This window comes from Phoca vitulina, unplaced genomic scaffold, assembly GCF_004348235.1.
Source record: "Phoca vitulina isolate PV1807 unplaced genomic scaffold, GSC_HSeal_1.0 scaffold33, whole genome shotgun sequence".
Classification (NCBI taxonomy): Eukaryota; Metazoa; Chordata; class Mammalia; order Carnivora; family Phocidae; genus Phoca; species Phoca vitulina.
Window position 1 is genome coordinate 9,927,603 of NW_022589736.1, and position 2,144 is coordinate 9,929,746.

At 40.7% G+C, this 2,144-nt stretch overlaps 1 protein-coding gene across 1 annotated transcript; it reads left to right on the forward strand.

Moving 5' to 3' along the window:
* The first annotated feature begins 1,037 nt into the window (after positions 1 to 1,037).
* Positions 1,038 to 1,506, forward strand: LOC116645360 (cytochrome c oxidase subunit NDUFA4-like). The gene has a single exon (XM_032425490.1). It carries the CDS (start codon positions 1,087 to 1,089, stop codon positions 1,333 to 1,335), a length of 249 nt encoding a protein of 82 aa, XP_032281381.1. The 5' UTR covers positions 1,038 to 1,086; the 3' UTR covers positions 1,336 to 1,506.
* The last annotated feature ends 638 nt before the right edge of the window (positions 1,507 to 2,144 follow it).

Below are 2,144 nucleotides of genomic sequence, written 5' to 3' on the forward strand. Positions count from 1 at the left end.
ATTAGTATAATTTACCATAGTGTTAGTATTACAACTAATATGAGTTATAATACTTATAGAGCAGAACTTTTCCAACCTAGTTTCCTTTCCTGTGTCCTTGCTGAAATACTGACCTTCAGGTTCACTGCAAATTAGAGATAAAATACGACACTTTCCTAAAACCTTTAAAAACCTCCTTTATTGAGTAAATTATTTCAATTCACACAGTGTTCTTCAGAGTTGAAGTTTCTTGGCTCCTAGGGATGATTTTAATTGGCTCTTAAATCTGGATTTAAGATTCAAATCCCCTGCCTTTTGGCTGGGAAGAGTGGGGCCAAAGGTAAGAGTTAAATTTTGATGAAAGAGAAGGGGTAAAGTAAGAGAATGAGCAAACTCTCGGAGGTTCCCCATTTTGCTCACATCATTCCTGGGGTTTAGTTGGAAGGAAAAGTGTTATATAACAGGGCAGTTCCCAGGTCCCCTTGACTTTCAAATACATCAGGAAGGAAGAGTGGAAGACAAGACAGGAAGGAGAACACAAAACTGTTTGAAGGTTGGGAAGAAAGAAAGGCATATAGTTGGGTGGGAAGAGGAAGTGGTAGCCAGTGTGCGTAGTAAACTAAGTCAAGAGAAAGAACTCCCCTTTCAGAGAGGGATAGCGGTGATAGCTCTGGGTGATTAGTGTTGGCCAGTTTGCCACATGGAGAACACCAAAGTGGGGGGCAGTTAAGTGAGGGGGAGAGGTAAGAAGTCTCTGTGATGTCAGGCCATGGAGTGGAGGAGAGGAGAGCAGAAGAGCTAGAAACTCTGCACGTGGATTGTGTATCTGCGTGGGAAAGAGCCCCTCTGTAGCTCAGGCGATGTTGATAACGTGGGGCCGTGTACCACCCAGACATGTCTTTCTAAGATGTAGTTAAAAAGAAATATTTAAAAATATGTTCTTAGAAGTTTACAGTATAAAAATTAGAGACTACACGTGAATGAAAGGAAAATTAAAAAAACTTGTTCATCCTGGGACGTCCGTTCATCCTCGGTGTAGGGATTACTTAGTGCCAGGCCTTGCACGTTTGGTTTTTTTCTTCTGGACAGGAGGCCTCTGCAGCAACCATGTTACGCCAGATCATGGGTCAGGCCAAGAAGCATCCGAGCTTGATCCCTCTCTTCATATCTACTGGGGTAGGAGGCACCAGAGTAGCGCTGTATGTCTTGCGCTTGGCATTGTTCAACCCAGATGGCAGTTGGGATAGGAAGAATAACCCAGAACCCTGGAACAACCTGGGTCCCAATGATCAATACAAGTTCTACTCAGTGAACGTAGATTACAGCAAACTGAAGAAAGAAGGTCCAGACTTCTAAATGAAATGTTTCACTATAAAGCTGCTTAGAATGAAGGTCTTCCAGAAGCCATCCACACAATTTTCCACTTATCCAGGAAATATTTCCCCTCTAAATGCACGAAATCATGTTGGTGTATTGTGTTGGGGTTTACACTGAATAATAAATATCTGAAACTTGAAAAAAAAAAAACAAAACTTGTTCATCCTATGGAGAAACAACCCTTACGTATATATTGTGTGTATATATGTATTGTGTAACTCATGTAATGTATGGTCTCTACAGAACTAACATTGAATTACCAGTCGATTTCCATAAAACCACAGGCACATTACCTAGCACATATAGGTCTTGATAAACTTCTTTTCTTTTTTACTTCCCAGATTTTCTTTCTCAACCTTAACCTTACGGAGCTTCCTTCCTGAATTACTCCTCCCAGTGGAACTCCCAGTCCAATGCTAGGCCATATTCAGTAGCTAATCTGGGAAGGAGACTTATTTTTCATACTTTTTTGACCTTATTAAGAAACTTACAAGTAGAGAACATTTCTATTGGAAACATGGTCCAACCTCTGCTTTTTTGTACTTGGAAACCAAGAATGACAATAAAGGGATTGGTAAACACTCATTAAAATGATAATGGTGGACTGTCTTCATTGTAGGGAAAATGAGGAACTTACTTCTTAGGATTAAGTTGAACCACACTTGTGAAGACACAAAGTTCTTATTAACAATTAGGGCAGTGGATTACAGAGGGAGAACTCTAAATGGTGCCAAGCACCTGTTAGCAGCGTGAATCGGAAACTCTGGCAGGTCTTGAAGAGAGCAAAA

Coding starts and splice junctions, on each gene's coding strand:
- LOC116645360 (XM_032425490.1), top strand. CDS start 1,087: ATGTTACGCCAGATCATGGGTCAGGCCAAGAAGCATCCGAGCTTGATC.